The sequence below is a fragment of the Puma concolor genome, chromosome C1 (genome assembly GCF_028749965.1).
Source record: "Puma concolor isolate L17-30 chromosome C1, mPumCon1.1.hap2, whole genome shotgun sequence".
Lineage (NCBI taxonomy): Eukaryota > Metazoa > Chordata > Mammalia > Carnivora > Felidae > Puma > Puma concolor.
In genome coordinates this window covers 221152999-221171192 of record NC_141674.1, presented here as the reverse complement: position 1 = coordinate 221171192, position 18194 = coordinate 221152999, and the positions used below count along the sequence as shown (strand labels likewise).

Here is an 18194-nt window from a genome sequence, read left to right as displayed (position 1 = left end):
TAAATCCGCCTGGCTGTCGCTCCCACAAGGCAGCCGGGACTGGGAGCGAGCGTCCCCCGTGGTAGCAGGAGAGTTCACGCTACCCCCCCACGCCAGCTTGCGCCTGTCCTGGGCACGCAGCCGTCCTCTGCGGAGATCCGCGGTGCGGACACGGACAGACGTGTGCGCCAGCTGGCGGGCGCAGAGTGGCCGGTGAGCCTCAGGCTTGAGGGAGGGCGCAGGCCTTGGCCCTGCCGAGGCCTCGGGAAGGGAGCAGGCGGCGTCCCAGGGCCTCCCGTGGGGCTGCGCTCGGGGCGAGCGTGCAGCGAGGCGCCAGGCTCTGTCACTCAGCACTGCTCCGACCGTCTGAGCTCCAGCCCCCAGGGCCAGGCCATGCCGAGGGGGCTCTGGGGCCGTGGGACCCGGCGGTGTGGCTCCTGAGAACCGGGTGCCCTCCGCTCTCCCGCAGTAAGGGGTGCACCAGTCACGGGCACGTGCCCATCTCTTCTCTGGGAGACCCGCCTCCTCCCGCGTCTAAGCAGACAGTGGGGAGCGTGCGGCTCTGGGAAGCTCCCCCCTCACCCCTCTGCCTTCACGTTGCCCTAAGGAATGTCCACGGTGGCCCCACAGGAGCGCTCACCTGAAAGTGATGATTTGACAGAAGGCCTGCAATAAATACTGACATCTTGTTTTCAGAGACCGAGTTGCTTGTTAAAATTTCATTCTAGAAATGAAACCTGAGGCCAGAATACCATTTTCTTTGCAACACCGTGAAACATAGATGTTTCGCACGGGGGTGGGTCCTGGATGGGATGATGACGTGGGGGTTCTAGAAGGCCGATGGGACCGTCAGGAGGGCACATTCAGCTCCTTTCCTAGAGGCCAGGAAGCAGAGTCCCATGGAGCGGAAGTGACCTCTCCCAGGGCCTACCTACCGAAGACCGGCCTGGAGACCCACCGTGCGCCCGCCTGGCACTCACCACGTCTGGTTTTCGTGGCTTTGGCAGGCGATTGAGATCACAACCTGCGGGGCTCCAAAGCTGGTAAAGCGAGAGTGTGTGCTCGTACGTCAGCTGCCCACGCTTGCACGTGGCCGATGGGCCTGTGCCCCCCACACCCACACAGACGCGTGGGGTCAGCCTGTTTCGCGTCTTGTTTTTCACTGGCTTTTCAGTGATGCCACACAGCCAGCCAGCGTGGGCGCCGGGCGCGCTCTTGGTATTAACTTCCTTCCGTGCTGTTTTTGTTAACTTTGTGGCGGGGGGATTAGGAACAAAATAGCTCAGCAGTCCTTCAGAGCAGAGAACGAGGCCCACAACACGCGCTGGCTTCAAAACGGCTGCTGGAGCCCTTTGTGAACGAGCCGGCATCTACAGAAAACGTCCGTGGTTCTCATCGCCAAGATGAGCACAGGCACGTGGCTGAGACTGTTCGGCCTGAAGACAAAGTTCAGCGAAAGCCGCTGGCAGGCAGGTGTCGATCGGCCTGGGGCCGCCGAGAGCCACCGCGGGCGACCCGGGTCCTCAGAGGGGACCGTCCTGTGTGGGCGGGAAGGCGGAGTGTGTCCCTGGTCGTGACGTGGACACGGGACGAGCACCGGGACCTCCTCGCCTCCGGCCTCCGTGGCAGGGCGCCAAACCCCAGCTGTGGCGCCTGTGCTGAAGCGGACGGTTTGTATAAAGACTGCGGTTTGCACGTTGCATTCACAGAATCTGAGGGCTTGTGCTGCAGCGTCCCGGTGGGCACAGAGAAAGGTGCTCAAATCCAGGGCCGGTGTCTGACGTGAAGGATGCTAGCAACGTCATCGCGGCAGAGTCTGAGGCAGACGTGGGCCAAATCCCACCTCGAGTCTTTTTAAGTTTGAGTGGAACGGGCCACGCGCATGTGTTCCCGTGTGGCTGTGGCTGTTTTTGCACGACCAGGGCCGTGTCGGGTGGTGGCAACAGGCCCCGTGGCCCAAAGACTCCGTTTCCTCTCGGGCCCTGGGCGGGAACACCTGCTGGTCCAGACTCACTTGCGGTGCCCTGCAACCCCTGACGGACGGTCCCCACGGCGCAGAACCTGCTGGAAGCTGCCCTCACCAGCCCGTGGCTGAGGCCGTCCGGACACAGCTGTGCGAACGGGGCCCAGCCTCAGGGGAAAGAAAAGTAGACACCGCGAGAGCCTCCAAAGCCAGCCCTGATCTTCTGGGCCTGCCCAGTGGGAGGTCCCAGAAGCGGGCTCCCGGGCCGGCCGAGGGCCTGGGGTGAGGTCGGTGGCGGACTCTCTCGGTGCCTGACGTGATCAGAGGGAAGCCCGGAGGCTCCTCCCGCGTCACAGACGCTCTCCTCCCGGACGGGCTCGCTCGCTGGGTCTTTGGGCACCGGCCCGTGCGCGTCTGGCGGGTCTTAACCTCGTGCGCTGGGGTTTTCGTCACTTCTGCTGCCTGAGGTCAGAGGGACGTCTCAATGCGGTCACGTCCGAGAGTTGTTCCCGAACGGAGAAGCAGTTCATTTTTGGTTCTGCTGGCCCAAGCTGGTGCCTTATGGAGTTGACTTTGCTGACTTAAGTGGCGCATTTCGTGGCAAATTTTATTTTATAACACAAAGCATGAGAGACTGAAGGCTCTCCCACCAGCCCTGCTGCCCTCTGGCCGTGGTGTTCCCGCTGAGCAGGCGTGAGAAGGGCCCGGGTGGGCCTCCGGAGACCCGTTTGACTGAGTTGAGAGTCTGACATGAGCAGTGGGGCCTGTGGGCCTTTGGAAGGTGCAGGACAGGAAGTGGCCTTTGGTACAGCACAAATGTGGTCCGGCCTGCGCGACCCTGGGGGAACCCAGTGACGAGTTCCGCAGAGGCGCACCCAGCCTGCTCCAGTCACCCGGGCCCCTGTGTCCGCAGCACTGCCCGCCTCGCCCAGAGGGAGGAGGGAGACCCGGGAAGTCTGGTGATGGATTCAGAATCGAATAGAGCAAGCTTAAGTGACGGATGAAGTCACATAGCTTCCTGTTGTGACACGTCCTCCATTGTAGCCGGGCGGGTGTCATTAGACCACGTGCAAGTGGTTGTTTTGTGTCAAGAAGTGTTTTTTCCACTGTTCATGGGGCCGTTTTCCTCATTTCCCTAATGTAACTAAACCACCGGACCTCTCGGTGGGTGTTTACACCTTTAGCCCGTCCATTCTCTTAAATGTGCTTATCTGGTATCCCCGTAAAGATCCCAGGTGTCAGATTAACCCACTGACCGTGTGCCTGCCGGCCATCCAGTCGCTTGTGGCTGGCGTGCAGGAGCGAGCGGGGGCCCCCTGCGGGCCAGGGCTGCTCGGGGGCTCCCTGTCCTCTCAGCCCCACAGCTGTGGGTCCCTGGTGCCGGGGGCAGTCGGTGACTGTGCCTGTCTTGAATCCGGACCACGTGAAGGGGGCATGGGGGGAACAGAGGCACCCCTACCTACAGGAGCGAGACAGGACCTACAGGGAACAGAAAATGAGGCGCGGGGAAGATCTTTAGCAGTCTGGACGGCTGGTGCTGCGGGGGTTATAGGTCCCCCAACATAATCAACCAGCCTCCTCCAGAACCCCTGTGCGGTGGCTTCCCTGGGCATTCACGTCGGGGCTTAGTGGTTCAGGCTTTGAGGGTGCTGTGAAACGAGCCGTGATCACCTTCTGGGTGCGAGTCCTCCGATCCCAGCCCCCGTGCGGAGCCCTTATTCCGCTGACCTGGGTGGGAGATGGGCCAGTCTCCTCCCGGCCGTGCCCCCTCAGCTAACCCAGTGTCGCCTTCTCCTGCCCTTCGCAGAACCGTGGTCATGCCCATCGCCAGCGAGTTTGCCCCAGACGTGGTGCTCGTGTCTTCAGGCTTCGACGCCGTGGAGGGCCACCCCACGCCGCTCGGCGGCTACAACCTCTCCGCCAGATGTAAGTCGGGTCTGCAGATCGCCCAGGAACACAGTCTGGATTCTGCTGTTTTTACGGTTAGGCGTGCTCTGCATTTCAAGCCTCCGCTTTAGCAACGATAGGAGGAAACTGTCCGTGTTACATCTTCCCAAAAATGTGACCGTGCCTGCCGCCCCCGAGAACACAGGGCAAACAGTGGATGCACCGGGTGGCCCTCGCGGGGGCTGTGCCCCAGCACAGACCTCAGAGCCCTCCCTGATGCCGGCCGGGGGCCCGGGGGCCCACACACCGACCGGGCAGAGGGCCAAGCGTAGCATCACGCCCAGCGCCCCTCTGTGCGTGGCCAGCCTGCTGCTGGCCGTGTTCTGAGCTTCTCCTCTTACAGGCTCCCCTTGGAGACCATGTGGGTTCAGGCCCAGGCCTCCGCGACAGAGCAAGGCCGGGGAACGTTTGGGTTTCCCGTTGCAGATAGAAGTTAGTTTACACTACCGTGTGGTCTGTTCGGCGTGCAATAGCGTCACGTCTAAAACCACGTATGTGCCTTAATTGGAAGTTATTTTATTGCTGGCTTTGCGGGAGTTGTGACCACTGATCGCCATGACAAACGCGACGATGATGAACAAGTTAGAAATACTGCAAAAATTACCAAAATGTGGCGCAGAGACACAGAATGAGTCAAGTGCTGCTGGAAAAACAGTGCCCACGGACCCACGGACTTGCCCGACTCAGGCTTGCCCCAGACCTTCCCTTTGTAGAAAGTGCAGTAAAGGCTGAGGCGCCTGTGGCCCTCAGGGCAGCCTCGGGGCCCCATCACCGTTCCCGTCAGAGATGTAGCCGAGGCTCTGGGAGGTCATGGCCCAGCGTGGTCTGCTGATGGCGGCCTCTGACGGGGCCACTGAGGGCAGCACAGCTTTTGCCAGCTTGAATAAACATCAGAACGTGCTGGTGAGGACGGTAATCACCACTACCCGTCATGCGTTTTCTCCTGGTGGGAGGGGAGGTGGGTGCAGAGGGCATGCTGTGGCTCTTGATGAAATCCAGACACGCCAGACGTGGTGTGTGAGTCCGGGAGGGGCCCGCGCCATGGCGCGTGTGCCCGTGACCGTACGTGCACACGCGTGTGCCCAGCACACCGGCCGACCAGACCCCTGCGCCTCTCCCTGGCCCCGAGGCTCCCAGGACACAGCCTCAGGGGCACATTCTTGGTGCCTCTTCTGTGGCCCCAGCCCAAGAACCGAGGGGCTCCTCCGGGGGCTCCTTCCTTTCCCCCAAACGAGATGATTTGCGGCATTATAAAATCAAAGCACCAAACCGTAATTCCTGCTCTCGAACAGATCAAACAGAATCCCAAACCGAAATTCTTCAATGAATTTATTATGATCAGACCTGGCTTCTATTATGTGTTTCAGAGCGCCAGCCCCCTAGGTCTCTGTAACGTGATGTGATGCGTCTCTGGGTGCTTGGATCCGCGGCCCGCCCTCGCCCTCCGCTCACGCCCCCCATTTCCTGTTGCAGGTTTCGGGTACCTGACGAAGCAGCTGATGGGCCTGGCTGGCGGCCGGATTGTTCTGGCCCTGGAGGGGGGCCACGACCTCACGGCCATCTGCGACGCCTCGGAAGCATGTGTTTCTGCTTTGCTGGGCAACGAGGTAGGAGGCGCAGGGCGTCCGCGGCTGCTCTGTGCACAGGCTCGGGGCTCGGACCCTGGACCCGTGGGCTCTGGTGCATCTGTACTCAGGCCGGGGTCATGTCCCCCCCCCCCCCCCGCACCCCGTAGCAGGACTGCTGAACACTTGCACAGTGCCCTGGTCGTGGCTGGAAGGGTGGGAGCTGAAGGGCTACCCAGAACCCTTTTCTCTGTAAAGGTGGCTTGGGATCCTGTGTTGTAAAGGTACCCGCCTCTGTGTGTGGGTTTTCTCATCTCCCTACTTCCTCCGTGGACAGTCCCTTCTCAGAGGGGTTCGAAGGTAAATTCTGGGGGCAGCGTCACCGTGCAGGTTTGCAGACTGGGGCATGGGGTCCCGGCAACACCCAGTCTTGGGGCCCTGTCCCCACCCAGGCCACGGGACAAAGTCAGGGGGATGCTGGCTTGCACAGCTGAGCTCGGAGGGTCTGGACCGGAGAGGGAGCCTCTCAGGGCTCAGGGGAGAGTGTCCCCGGGAGCACTGTATCCCAGGGCAATGCTGGGCCGGGCTACCCTGGCCCGGCTGGGGCCGCAGGTGGGGAGAGCTGCCCAGCCGTGGGCGGACGGAGGGCGGGCGGGCAAGTGCCGCCTGCAGCGTCTGAAGTGTGACCCGAAACTGTAGTTCCCACTTTGATTTTCCGAAATGTGCTCCTCCTGAAGTTTTAAAGCCATCCTCAGGCCTTCGGACATGGGGTCACACGCCTGTATCCTGACCGCCTCGGAGGAGCGCGGGGCAGGTTCCGGTCCCTCACAGCACAGCCTGTTCTCGTCGCTCACTGTGGCATCGCCGCGCGGTCTGAGGCCAGCCGGCCGGTGTCTGGGGGAGCACAGGCGGGGCTCCCTAGATCACAGGCCCGACCTACAGCAGGGAGGGGCCGGGGGCCCAGGCTCACCAGACACAGGGCCCACGTGGGGGACGTCCGGAGGCGACCCACGAGGTCTGCAGTGTGCGAGGACACGCTCCAGCCGGGCGGATTCCCTGGGCGTCCGTGGGGACGCCGCCGTCCCCTTGTGGGTCTCCCTCCCCCTGCTCACCTGGACTCAAGAGGAGCCTGAGTGACAAGGCCCCGAGCTGCGGCTGGAGGACGCACGGCTCAGGACTCCGCCTGACCGGAGTGGTGCCTGATCCCCGGGCCACTTGTGGGCGCTCCCAAGAAGATCTGGAAGGCAGGGTGGCCCGGAGGATTGGGGCGGGAGGCCCAGGCAGAGACGGCCCCTGTGGCTGTCGGGCTCTGCTCTGGGCTCCAGTCAAGCAGGCCCTGGTGGGGAGGGCGCCCCTCCCGTTCCACTGAGCCCTCTGTCGGGAGGCCCAGAAGCCCAGGGAGAGGGTGGTGCTGTGCAGAGTACCGGCCAGTTCCCCCGTGTGGGGCTGCCTCTGCCTGGCCCAGGAAGGCCCCTGTTGAGGCCCCTTTCTTGTGCTGTAGACGCCGCGTCTCAGCCTGGGAGCTTGAGCCAGTTAGGCACGTCTCCCAGAGCGGGCTCTGGCCCACCGCACGTCTGCCCTCCTAGACCCCCGTCGGGATCACGCAGCAGGCAACAGGGCCCACACGGCGTTTGAGGAGGGCTCCAGTGGAAGGTGCAAAGTGGGGCTCAAGCAGGCACTTGAGGGCGCTTGTGAAATTTGACTGCATCCCACGGGACACGGTGGGACGACAGAGCGCAGACAGGTCTCCAGTGACAGAATGCGGGGCTCTGTCCTCCGGCCACTGGCGGTCAGTATTGTTCCGTTTGACTTGGGTGAGCCGTCAGCAGCACGCTGTGGACACGGCAGGGTGAGACGTGTGGCCTGTGCCCCTCCAGGCTCGGGGTGGACGGGGCTGACAGGATGACATTTGGAGGCAAACGTGAGGTCTGAACCCCAAGGCCTAGTTGCAGCCACGCGAGCTCAGGGTCACATGTGAGCACGGCCTGTCGGGGGTTCGATCCTCGGGCAGCCCTGTGTGTGTCCTCTGGGTGAGGTGGCCAACAAGGAGAGGAAGGCAGGTGACCCTGGGGGGTGTGGCAGCAGGGAGGAGAGCCACAGCGTCTCGGTCCTGGGCCCACACACCCGGAGGAGGGCGCTGGCCCAGGGGGCTGTCCTAGGACCGCAGCGGTGGAGACCCTCCCGTGCTTCCTGCCCAGCAGCCCTGGATGGCCAGGCTCAGGGTCTGGAGGAGCAGAGTCACCGGCACCCAGCTCCCGGAAGGACTTGCTTCCACGTGCCCCGTGGCGCCCGGGCCGTGGCCAGCGGTGGGGCGTGGGCGGTGGGCCTCAGGGGGCTCTGTGTTCTCCTGACAGCCTTTTGTCACACGTGCTGTGTAGACCACGGAGCTTGGTGGCAGACCTCCTTTCCGGTCAGGTTGTTAGCAATGTGCTGGGCTGTTCTGGAATAAAAGACGGGCCTGCTTTTTAACATGTCCACACGTCACCACCCTTTCTTCACAGAAAACAGCCCGCGCCCCCAGACTTTGTGCGAGAGTTTAAGAACAGCTGAGTAATATACTCAGACCATCCTGAAGCTTTTCGATTGTTACAGCTAGTCGTTTTACACAACGATAAAGCCCAGGCCCGGTCCCGCTCCCTGGGCGTTTCCCTTCTACGAAGAAAACGAAGAAAACGTTTTCCTTAAGCACTAGTTGTATCGAGGTCTCTTGAAAGTCTTTCTCCTGCAAGGAAGCTGCACTGAGCCCCGCTCTTCCTCCCTGCGGGCTTTCCGGGCTGATGCTCCGTGTGTGGGACAGTTTGGCACGCAGCCGCCGCGGCCTGCAGACAAGCGGTTGGACCGTCACCTGGGCCACCGGGCGACCGCCGTCTGAAGTCCGGCCTTGCTCCTGAGAGCCGTTTTACGTGATGGCTCCAGCTTTAGGTTATTTGCAACCATCGGTGACAGTTGACGATGGAAAATCGTTTGAATGTGCCACTTAAGTATTATAGAGGAAGCAGTGTAGGCAGACATGCGGGGAGCCCAGCAGGTGGGCACGGAGGCCTCCGGTCGGACTTGGAGCAGTGAGGGGCCCGGGGCACGGGCCCCCACAAGGGTAGGGTTCGTCTGGGCAATTTCTGCTTAATCATGGCGTATTTCAAAATTACGTGCTGCCACTCAGCCCAAGTCCAAGATCGGTGGAGAATGGTAGGGTGTCAGGTGAGACCGACGTCGAGGAAGGTGTGGGGGGATCTGGCCCCTCGTTGCACCCTCACGCTTAGGAAAGGAGCCGGTGCGACCACTCCCAGTGGTCACAACAATTGCGAGTGAGAGATGGGGACACGGAGAGACACAGAGATGGGAACAGACAGGTAGCGAGACCAGGAGAGACAGAGGCACAGAGATGGGGACAGAGACACACAGGGACAGGGACGGGGAGATAGTGACAGCCTGACAGCCAATCTTCATTCTCTCACGTGCACCCTCACCTGCACACGCCCTCACATGTGTTCACGCTCCCAGTCAGGCCCCCTCAGGCCCGCAGTGACCATCTGGGGGGGCCAGCAGGCGCTTGTGGGGGACACAGGATCTCAGATTGTGTGCACCGGGGCCAGGGTGGCGAGTCACCCGCTGACCAACATTTGGAAGGGCAGGCCCACGCCGTGTTCTAGAAGTGGGGAGAGCTGTACCTGCCCTGGCACAGAGTGTCCTCCTCGCCCCGTCATCGTGACAGTGGGATGAAGGGCGTGTGGTGACAGGCCGGCCCTCCCTGGCCCCCTTTGTAGAGCGAGGATGAGGGTCCACGCGGTCGCAGGCTGCCTGGTTCCGCTCCCGGGGTGGCGGCTGAGCAGGGCCCGTGAACTGCCTGTCTGGCAGGTTCCGTTACTGACCGCCACGCTCCCACTGCGGCCCTGGCAGCAAGAAACACTGTTCACGGGGCTCACCTTCGGGGGGGTGCTGTTTTCAACGACTCCCCCTCTTCCAGGAGGAGCCACAGCTACGAGGACAGAGCCAGACAGAAGGCGGGGCAAGGGTGCGGGGAGAGGGGAGACGGGGGAGCTCTCTGGGGTCAGTCCCAGGACACGGGACCGGGTCCTCCGCACGGCTGGAGGGACCCCCAGGGGGCTGCCCCGCACGTGCCTGGGGAGGGGGCCACCAGCAGCTGTCCGAGAAGGCTCCGCGACGTTGCAGGCACGGGGACGCTCTGAGCCTGTAGCCACTGCTTCCCCAGGACGATGGGGCCACTGCCTGGGCCTGACACGTGGTCCCCCAGCCCCCTGCAGGCGCCATCCAGAGCCCACTAAGCTCCCCGAGCCCCACTGCCAGGCCCTGCCGCCCGCTGTGTAGACCAGACGTGGTGAGCCCACCTCACCCGGGCTGTGGGTTAGCAGAGGTGGTGCTGGCTGTGCGTCTGAGCCCTTGACCTTTTCTCAAAAGGAATCGCGATTTCTAGTTCTTAGTCCTCCTATGGCTTGTGTTTGCATTTCAAAAACTTTGCTGGAAACCAGCCCCTCGTGTTCTACAAGCCTTTGTGTTTTCCCCGGAAGAGCTATGGAAAAGGCCTCTGACAGAGACGGTTAGGGAGTTGTGGCCGCGCCCCCGCCACGGTTCCACACACCACGGCTGCCCAGCCCGAGCGGGCAGACAGCAGCCCTCCCCACGCTCGGCACGGCCGAGGAACCACCGCTGACGTCTCAGGTGACCCCCAAAACAGCCACAGTTGGGGACAGCCCTGGGGAGCGTCCCCCCTGGGCCCCAGCCGTGAGCAGCTGTGGACGTGCTCGGGGACGGCAGGGATCTGGCCGAGGATGCCACTGGCACGTGACGGGGGCCTTTAGCCTCAAAGAGTGACCAGGCAGCGACCCAGGGCCCCTGGAGGCCCCTCTGGAGGCGGTCGGCAGGGAGCCCCCCGGGGCATGGTCAGGGTGCCTGTGTCCTTGGAAGGATGAAGACTGAAATCTGTTCTTGGGGAGCAGCCCTGCTGAGGCCAAGGAGGCTGGAGTCTCCCTCAAGAGAAGGGACCCACCGCACTCGGGGAACAGAGAGGCCGGAGCCTGCTAGCGGGCGCGCTGCTATGGGGAGCTGGGCCCGGGAGGGGCCGGCAGAACAGCCAGGGCCTGGTGTGGGGGTCAGAGCTACAGGTGGGCCCCCTGTGACACCCTCTGGCAGGAAGGAGGCCTGGCGTGCCTGCTGGGTGCCGGCAGTCTGGACTCAGAAGCGGGAAGGAGACCGCGAGGGCCAGAAGGCTGCCAAGCTGACCGACGCGGCCGGGTGGCTGCGCAGGGGCTCTGGCGGCCCAGTGCGGGCCAGAGAAAGGCTCCCAGTATGGACGGGACGGGCGCCCCCGTGGACAGGCCCCGGCGCCTCTGTCGTGGAAGTTTTCCCGGCCGACGCAGATCTTCCCACGTGAGGAAAAGCACGAGCAACGACCCAAGTTCTGCCAAGATGTCTTGAGCACCATTTTCTCAGGCCGTCGGAACCTGTTGGTTCTTGAGCGGCCCTTCCAGACTGTGGAGCAGAAAAAGGCTTTCCCCTCCTAACAAGACTCAGGAGCTGAAGCCCTAAACAGCTGTCACCAGACCAAGAACGGTCTGCAAGGGCCAGACGTTTGTCATCGTCAGAGTGGGACACGGAGTGTTTTCCTGCTCACTTGTGCTGAGACCAGCATCTCAAATACTAAGCTTAAGGTGTGCTTCTGAAGTGTTCCAGACCCAGGCATCAGGGCGGCTTTGGGAGTCTCCTGTCTACAGCCGGCCCATTTGCTCCCCCCCAAAAGAGCCGTCTCCCAGAGGAGGCCCGCAGTGTGAGCATGAGGCTTTGGAGCTCAGTGACACATCTCCCCGGCTGAGCGCCCCTTCCAGGACACAAAGGCCCGGGGACTCCGTGAGTCTGGCACGTGGGGGACAGGGCCACCCTCCCTCCGCTCGTGTTGGACGGCCTTTCTGTTGGGGGGGGTTCCGCCACCCATTTCTCTGCTCCCCACCTCAGCCTCCCGATGCCTGCACCCCCACCTGGCCCCGTCTCCAGAAAGGTCACTGCTGCCCCGAGGGTGGACAGGGCAGCCCACCCCCACACCAGCCTGCCCTGCCCTCCCCTCCACCACTCTGCCCCCTCCCCCTGCCCGGCCACGCCTGTCACGTCCCCAGGGCGCCGTGGCTTCGCCCTCCCGGCTTCTTCCTGGTCTTTGCTCAGAGGGCATCTGCTCAGGACCACCCTGGCCGCTGCATGGACACGGCAGTCCCCCCACTACACCCTGTGTCCCGCGACCCTGCTCTCTGTTGGATCTACTCCTCCAGTAAGGCTGTAGCTCACCTGGCGGTCTCTGCCCATCGCTAGGATGGCACCCTAAGGCTGGGGGATGGGTGGCGTGTGCTTTGTTCACCGACGTAGCCCGGGTTTGTAGAACAGCGGTTCGCACTTAGCGGGCCGCCCCCGCTAAATGAAAGAACAAAATCGGAACTGGTCAGGGGGAACACTCTGAGTCCTAAAATTTCTCCCGTTTCCCGGCCCTTTGTCGCCACGCCAAGGCTGGAGGCAGGCAGCCTCGCATCTCCGGCCCCGGAACAGAGCCCGGGGCCGGGTGCTGCTGGGTGGCTGCTCGGGGCCCAGCTGACCAGGGGCCAGCCTGCAGGGCGATGCTCTGGGCCGGCACCCTCTGCCCCTCAGCACGGCCTCGCGCTGGCCTTGCAGCTCTCCGCCGGTCGTCACGGGAGCAAACCACGTGCCGCCGGCGACACGCTGCCACCTTGCTTCCCTTCTGTCCCTTTACTCCTTTCCTCCCGGAGACCCCACAGGAGCCGCCCACTCTTCCCAGGGGCATCCCCTCGGGCTTCTGTGCAAGCCCACGCCGCGGGCGGTGCTTTGCCCCGAGGTTTCTTGGGATCTTTCCCCTGAATTCCGCGTAACTTCATGACAGAGAAGGGACAAGGTAGCCAGCACGGGGGGGACATGTCCTCCCCGTGTGCTCCTCATGCAAGCACGCAGACACCTCACCTTCCAGAAGCCTTCGCCAGGAGCTGGGACGGAGAACGAGTCCCAGGCCGCAGTCGAGCCACAGGCTGATCCCCTGGGGTGCCCGAGACAGGGAGCCGCCGCGGGAACGCGGTGGGGACAACGCAGGGACACGCGCACCGCAGCGCTTGGAGGGGACGGTGGCAGAGGCTGTTGTGAAGGGAGGGTGACGTAAGCCCCTGGAGGGCCAGCCAGCCCCGGAGACTGGCCGTGAGGAGCCTCCCACCCCGAGCAGAGCCAGTCACGACTTCCTTGCCCTGATGCAGCCCTCTGTGTCAGAGTGAGACTTTACGGAATGAGTTGGGTTTCTGAAACCGTTTTTCTCTTAAAAGCGGGAGATCGAAGTTTCTGACAATACTGGAGTCGGGCAGGACAGACAGGGCTGCGCGGCTGTGAAAACCCGAACCCGGCGCGTGGAGCCCGGGCTCCGCCCCTCACCGCCGTCCACACAGGACCTGGCCAAGCAGGCTGCCCGCGGGGACGCTGCTGTCTGCACACGGGGGCCCGGCCAGGGGGAAGGGGTGCTGGGGGGACCGTCCCGCTGTGGCTCTGATTCCACATCTCCCCACCTGGGACCCACAGGTTGTCGCGGGTCGGCGGTTCCCGCGAAGTCCCCGCGCGGGGCCTCGGCGGCACTCGGCCTTCTGACGTTCGACCTCTGCCCGCCTGAGGGGCGAATGGCACCCCAGGCGGGGTGGGCCGTTTCCTCATCACCTGCCGGTTCCGAGCCTGTCCTCGGGGACCTGTTGGCAGCCCATGCTTTCTTCTCTGGTGAAGCTCATGGCTTTTGCCCAGTTTTCTACTAGGCCAGTGTTTTCCCATTTATTCGTGGAGGGGAAGATAGGACGGATGGGTGGGTGGGTGGATGGCAAGACGGACGGGTGGACAGGGGATTGGACGGGTGGTCAGCTGGACGGATGGATGGGTGGACAGATGGACACTTAGGCATCTTCTCCTTTTCTGTCCTCTGGAAGAGCGAGTGCAGGATCAGAATAATTTCTTGCCTGGAGGGCTCTCCTGCGCCCTGGGTTTCCTTTGCAGGAAAGTTCTAGGTGACTGACTGCGTCACTTCTGTCCCTTCTCGAATTAGTGCCGGGAGGTCACGCCGTAGCAGATTCATCCACCTCAGCCAGGTTTCTTCTTGCCTGTGGCACCCCAGCCGTGGCCCCCTCATCTCCCGGCTCCGCTTCTGTGCCTGGGTGGCGGCCTCGCCCAGTCCCGCCACGACCCATCCATTTAAGTTGTTTCAGAGAATCAGCTTTCAGCCCCAGTGGCCTTTTTCTTTTCCAGAATATGTTTCTGCCCCTTTTCTGTGTGTTTTCTTCACGTCTTTGCCCGGCCCTGCTCTGTCCTGTCGCTCACCTCTTAAACTGAGCACCTGCTTTTTCTGACCTGTGTGTGCCTCAGACGGATACGTGGCACTTGGATTACTTTTTATTTCTGAGCATTTCCTGAGTTCTGTCGATGACTTCCTTGACCCGTGATTGGTGGGTGTGCGGGTTTTTGTTTGTTCGAATTTCCAAACCTAAAGGCTCACAGCTCTCGTCTGTTACCGGTTTCTTCCGGCTCGTGCATTGGCAGGAGCAGGAGGTATGGCTGCAGGGACGCTCCCGGTGTGTTGAAGGAGCACGCCTCCTCCGCCCGTCTCCCTGGGCTCTGTCCTCTCCTCCGCGCCTGTTGTACCGTCCACATTTGGTTTTCTCTGTTGACTTCTGCCTGCTCTTTCTAAGGAAGACGGGCCACCCTCTCCTCCCACGGCGCGCCTCTGTCCACCCACTTTGGTTCTGGCGACATTCACCTCCTACGTGTTGAGCAAATTTCGCCAAATGTGTACAAATTTTAAGTCCTGTGCTTTCGGTGAATCGAAAGTTGTATCACTCGTAGAGCCCTCCTTTATGTCCAGCCACGGTTTCCCGCTCACGCACGTGGTGTGGACCACTGACCGTGTCCTGAGGCTCCTGCTCTGGCTTGTCTGTCTCTCCTCCTGCCTTCCAGCCCCCTCCTCTCTCAGCATAAGGCTGGATTTCATTCTGATTTTTATTTTATTTTATTTTATTTTTTAATTTTTTTTTTCAACGTTTATTTATTTTTGGGACAGAGAGAGACAGAGCATGAACGGGGGAGGGGCAGAGAGAGAGGGAGACACAGAATCGGAAACAGGCTCCAGGCTCTGAGCCATCAGCCCAGAGCCTGACGTGGGGCTCGAACTCACGGACCACGAGATCGTGACCTGGCTGAAGTCGGACGCTTAACCGACTGCGCCACCCAGGTGCCCCTCATTCTGATTTTTATAGCCAGTCCGAGGTGTGGCCCTTAAGTGGAGACTCTGGTCCTTAAATGTCCTTTGTTGCTCTGCTGCTTTTTCCAGACTCGCGTCCACATCTCGCCCTGCCCTGCGCTCCCCCGGTTTCCGCAGCACTTTCTCACCAACGGCTTCTGGCCTCCTCTCGCCGTGACGACCTGACGGGGGGCTCCCCGCGTTCCACCTGCCCCCGCTGCATAGGAGGGCTACACAACCGGTTGTGGTTTCCAGTAGTGATCTTTACACACACTAACACGTACCCGTGATGTGGTCAGTGGCCTCTTCCCTCCCCCTGCCCCCTGGACCCAAGTGGGGCCGTGCACTAAACGACACCCTGTTGGACGTGGTTGTACAGAAAAGCTACGTGCTTCCCGTAACTGACCTGTGCCTGGTGCCCTGCGTGTTTATTTGCTCTGTTGGGAGCCCCCCCTCCAGCCCCCTCCCGGGTCACGTGCAATCCCTGACCGGCAGCTCATGCCTCTTGCTTGCTTTTTTTTTTTAGCTTCGCCGGGATGGCACCATTCCCGTGGTGTTCTGTGGTCCCTGTTTCTGTGGCCTTTCCTGCATTCACGTTCTTTGCTCATTTCTTCTCGCTTCTCAGACCGTCACCTGGGACCACTGTGCCTTCAGCACGAGCACGCCCCTTACGTGTCCCCGGAGAAGGACACGGCCGTCACCTTCCCCCGTTTGCCTGCTTTTATTAAAGGCGTGATTTTACCCTCACGCGTGAGTGAGCAGGGGTGCCCCTCTGGGTTGGCCGTCACTTTCTCTGGGCACACTGAAACAATCACACCCTGTCTTGTTGCTTTCTTTGCTGTGAAGCAGCCAGTGCCTGGCTCACCGGCTCCTTTGCACACCGTGTTCTCCGGCTGCTATCAGAGCTCTCTGCTGGTCTCTGATGTCGCACAGCCTCACTGGTGTGCACAGGGGTGGGTGTCTCGTATGATTCTTCCTGCTCGGGTCTCATCCCCCCTTCTGGACGGGGGATCCTTCCCGTCAGTCAGTCCTGGAGACGCCTCGGCCGTGGGCGCCCCTAACGACCCCTCCCCACCCCCTGGACACTGAGCAGATGAACGCAGCCCTTCCCCTCTGCCCGCTCCCCTCGTCCCTGGTGCATTCAGGCCACCCCTTCTGCTGTTGCTTCCAGGTTATCAGTTTAATCCTGGATAGCTGACCCTTCGGACGGTTTCCTCTCAGCCCATCTGACCTCAGCCTGGGAGCCAACCCTGGACGGCACTGCTCATGCCCAAACACGCCCAGCATTCGCTCGCCTTCCCACGACTGCCCCTCCCGCATCGGGCTCCATGCGGGACCCCACCGTGCGACCAGCCATGCCCTGTCCTTACCCTCTCTGGGCTGTGGGGGCCTCTCAAGCTTCCCTTGGTTGTCATTTTTGAAACGTTGACAATTTTTGGCAATCGAAGAATGCTACTCAGGTGTTTTGTAGAATGTCCTTCAATTGATATTTGCCTGGTTTTTCCTCATGATTGGACAGGGGAAAAAGACCGCGGGGTCAGGTGCCCCCCTGCTTCTGTCCAGGACAGTGCCTTCCCCGGGCCTTATCTCTGCCGAAGTGAACCGTGAGCCTTGTGTGAAGTCCCCTTTCTCCACTTCCACACGTGCTCTGTGGTGGATGTCGGGAAGAGGGGCTCAACTCACACTCGAGGGGACAGATGGGAAAGTGTGAAACTCCACGTCTTGGAGAGGGGGCGTGTGCAGAAGTTATTGAAATCCCTCTTCAGGAACATGTCTCCTCCCCACCCCCCCCCATCGATTTGTTCAATCGCTTTTTCCATCGGTATGGACTCCTGGACACGTTCATGCTCTGTGTGAAGTTCAGTACCCCCTGTGTGTCTCCCTCCCGATGGGCCTCGTGCGCATCCTGTCGGCACCACCTGCCATCTGGTCCCTCGAGACCACCAGGCCCTTCTCAGCCCTGCCCTGCACCAACCTTGGAAAATTCCATTTCCCCAAGGAGCCTGGTGCCCTCTGCTGGACAGTGATGTGCAAGAGCTTGTTCTCCTGACCCCAGTCCACGCTGGCTGACCTCTGTCTTACGATGTTTTGACTGGGCACTCAAGGAACTGAGCTGGCATTCCTGGTCGGCGGCCTGCTTTGGGGACGCAGTCCTCACGAGAGGGTCTGCGGCTGCTCTGCCAGGCACCTGAGCACTGCAAGCAGCGGCCTGTAAACCGGGCTGATTCTCAGGGGGCTGTGTCCCTTCTCCGCAGAGCCCAGGCCAAGAACCAAATCCTGCCCTGCAGTTGTCCACGTGAGGCCAGCTCATCTTCGGGGGGTTGGGGGGCTGTCCCAGGACGTGTGACTGCCCTGGGCAGGTTCTGCTTCCTTCTGGAACCCAGCACATCTCCCTGCATTTTAAAGGCTTGTCTAATCCTTTAAAGTTTTTTAGAATTACTTTTGTGTTTTCGTGATGCATTTGAACCAGCGTGCTTGGTTGTCATGTTGGGGACGCTCCAGTCTGCCCTGTGGCCCCTCTGGTTGTCTTGTGTTTCTTTCCTGATTATCTTCTGCTGCCTGCACTGAAGGAAAATCTTGCAGCAAAAGGTCCCTCCCCTCTGAGAGATTCTGTTCACTTTTCTTCCTTTTACCCTTTCCCCATTTTTGGAAGAACATCGTCAATGGGGCGTTCAGGCATTCTTTGTAAGACTAGGGACATGAAAGCAGTATTTCCGAAAAGTAGCCATGCTTTCCCCTACTGATGAGCCTGTGGTGCAGTGTCCCAGGAGGCCCCAGGTCTTGTACACCAGCCACTCGTCGACACGGTGCCTCCCGACGCAGCAACTCACAAGTAGACCGGACGGTCTCCTACAAAAATTACCCTAAAGAAAATAACTCTAGGGGCAGGTGTCCGACTTCAGCTCAGGTCTTGATCTTACGATCCTTAAGAAAAAAAATCTACCTTTGTTTAAAACAAAAATCGTATAGGGGCACCTGGGTGGCTCAGTCGGTTAAGCGTCCGACTTCGGCTCAGGTCACGATCTCATAGTCCGTGAGCTCGAGCCCCGCATCGGGCTCTGTGCCGACGGCTCAGAGCCTGGAGCCTGCTTCCGATTCTGTGTCTCCCTCTCTCTCTGCCCCTCCCCTGCCCATGCTCTGTCTCTCTCTCTCTCAAAAATAAATAAACGTTGAAAAAAAAAATGTTAAACAAAAATCGTACAGTAAATAGCAAAGATATATTTGGGTTTTTCCTCTTCTCTGTTAGCAAGTACGCTCAGCAAACAGGTGCTGACTTTGAGCGTCCCGCTTCAACACACATGGGGCTATATCTGTATTCACAGTGTGTTTCGATTTTTTTTTCTAGCTTGATCCTCTCCCGGAAAAGGTTCTGCAGCAGAGACCCAATGCTAACGCTGTCCGGTCCATGGAGAAAGTCATAGAAATCCACAGTGAGTTGCCTGGGCCAGCTCTCAGCAGGAACCTCCCGGGG

General features: G+C 60.9%; 1 protein-coding gene across 9 annotated transcripts in view; it reads left to right on the top strand.

Annotated features, from left to right (window-relative positions):
- HDAC4 (histone deacetylase 4) overlaps window positions 1–18194 on the top strand; it is a 288003-nt gene that overhangs the window by 268165 nt on the left and 1644 nt on the right. For all 9 annotated transcript variants that reach the window (XM_086720110.1, XM_086720109.1, XM_086720108.1 and 6 more), the window contains 3 exons: window positions 3750–3868; window positions 5363–5496; window positions 18069–18153. In XM_086720110.1, the coding sequence (XP_086576236.1) occupies window positions 3750–3868; window positions 5363–5496; window positions 18069–18153 (338 nt within the window). The remainder of the gene's footprint in view (window positions 1–3749; window positions 3869–5362; window positions 5497–18068; window positions 18154–18194) is intronic.